This window comes from Echinops telfairi, unplaced genomic scaffold, assembly GCF_000313985.2.
Source record: "Echinops telfairi isolate 266 unplaced genomic scaffold, ASM31398v2 ScPeMD7_3656;HRSCAF=4344, whole genome shotgun sequence".
Lineage (NCBI taxonomy): Eukaryota > Metazoa > Chordata > Mammalia > Afrosoricida > Tenrecidae > Echinops > Echinops telfairi.
Genome location: NW_022107555.1, coordinates 67 through 1908, shown reverse-complemented (window position 1 = coordinate 1908; position 1842 = coordinate 67). Strand labels below are relative to the sequence as shown.

Here is a 1842-nt window from a genome sequence, read left to right as displayed (position 1 = left end):
AGGGTTGACAGGAGGTAGACCGGATCAGAGGGGAAGCGCAAGGGAAGGATGGTGGGCCACAAGAAGGAGAAGAGGAATCAAGGAGTGGAACATGTTCAATGCAAAAGGGATGCTACAAAACATAGACTCCGACTCTCTTTCCTCAGCTGCCGCTAAGGTGCTTGGTTCTTCCGAGGAAACTAAAGCCACGTTGGGGTGAGCCCCTCACTTCATCCGGCCACCACCATGTGCAGCAGCCACCAGCCCAGCACTCCCGCACCGTGGCCTCCGTCTCAGACCTTGCCTGCATCTACTCGGCCCTCATCCTGCAGGACTATGAGGTGACCTCAAGGGAGGACAAGATGATATCCCTCATTAAGGCAGCCGGCATCAACGTGAAGCCCTTCTGGCCAGGCCTGTTCCCCAAGACCCTGACCAAGGTCAACATCTGGAGCCGCATCTGTAATGTAGGGGCTGGTGGCCCTGCCCCAGCTGCTGGTGCCGTACCAGCCGGAGGACCTGCAGCACCCTCCACTGCTGCTACTGCAGCAGAGGAGAAGAAAGTGGAAGCCAAGGAAGAAGAGTTTGAAGAATCTGATGGTGACATGGGCTTGGGTCTTTTTGACTAAACCCTGTTTTGTAACATGTTCAATAAAACAAACTGAACTCTGAAAAAAACCAAACCAAATCATAGACTCCCACCTAATCTACAATTAAAAATTGGTTCAAATAAAGACTATGTCCCACACAGAATATCTGGAGGGGCGTCTATAAGAAGTCAAGGTAACTCATATGCAATATAAATTAATTAAAAGGTACCCAGAATGTCTGCAAAGGCAAATACCTAATTTTTAAAAATTGCTGTCAACCAGTCCACTCTGACTCCGAGTGACCCTACGGACAGGGTAGAACTACCCATGTGAGTTTCTGAGACTGCAACCCTTTATGGGACCAGAGAGTCTCTTCTATCTCCCAAGGAGCCACTAGGAGTTTCACACTCATGCTTTGATTATATTATCAATATTGTTGTATGATAGTAAAAATTCTAGGGATCGGTGCATGTGAAAATCATTTTAGTATTTAGCAATTCCAAAGTTATCATTTCATTAAATTCTCTAGAAATTCTTTGGTCCACAAGCCCCTGGTTGTAGTCCGATAATTGGGTCTCCCTGTGTGGTTACAAATCCATTGAGAGATACTGTCATTTGCCATGATGGACGCAGCTCGCTGTAAAAGAATTAACTGTGTTTTTTTAATATGGCTGGATTTCTAGAGTAAAAGGAGCTGTGTGTGTGTGCTCATGTGTGTGTGTGTGTATGTGTGTGTGTGTGTTACTACTGACTTCAGGAGACTAGAGCTACACACCCATTACAGTGAATGACACCATGAGCCAGCAAGTTGGCCTTCCCACAGCACGGCGACCTGTGTTTCTCATTCGTTTTCCTGGGGTCTCTGGTCATGGTCATGTCATCAGAAGCCTTCACATTTTGTAGGTGAAGGCAGTTGATATTTGGTGGAATAATGGATGTGACATTAATAGCATGAAGTGTCATAACTCTTGACAAGCTAATGCAAATAAGTCCCTCACGAAGGAAGCCAGGACTGGGGGGAAAACTCTTCGAATAGATCTTTAAAGTGTATTCAGTATTCAAAAGCCTCTCCAGCCATGATGGAGGCTGGGAATCCATACAATTTTGGTGCCTTCAGCTCCAGTCCTGCAGGTATAGAGCAGTCATCTCCTAGAGGTACCACGAGGCTTAGGCCCGGTCTACAGCAGTGAAGATGTTTAGAACCATTTCGTTAGGCCTTTCCATTTAGACTTTGCTTCCCTTCCACTTAATCTTTCCTTTCTCTCTTCAGTGC

The 1842-nt window shown here is 46.4% G+C and overlaps 1 protein-coding gene across 1 annotated transcript; it reads left to right on the top strand.

The window, feature by feature from the left end:
• Window positions 1-233: 233 nt before the first annotated feature.
• On the top strand, window positions 234-608 carry LOC101656677 (60S acidic ribosomal protein P1-like; the record flags this gene model as incomplete). Its single annotated transcript, XM_045294936.1, has 1 exon — window positions 234-608. A coding segment is annotated over one exon (375 nt), but the record flags the coding sequence as incomplete, so codon positions are not given.
• Between the last annotated feature and the right edge of the window lie 1234 nt (window positions 609-1842).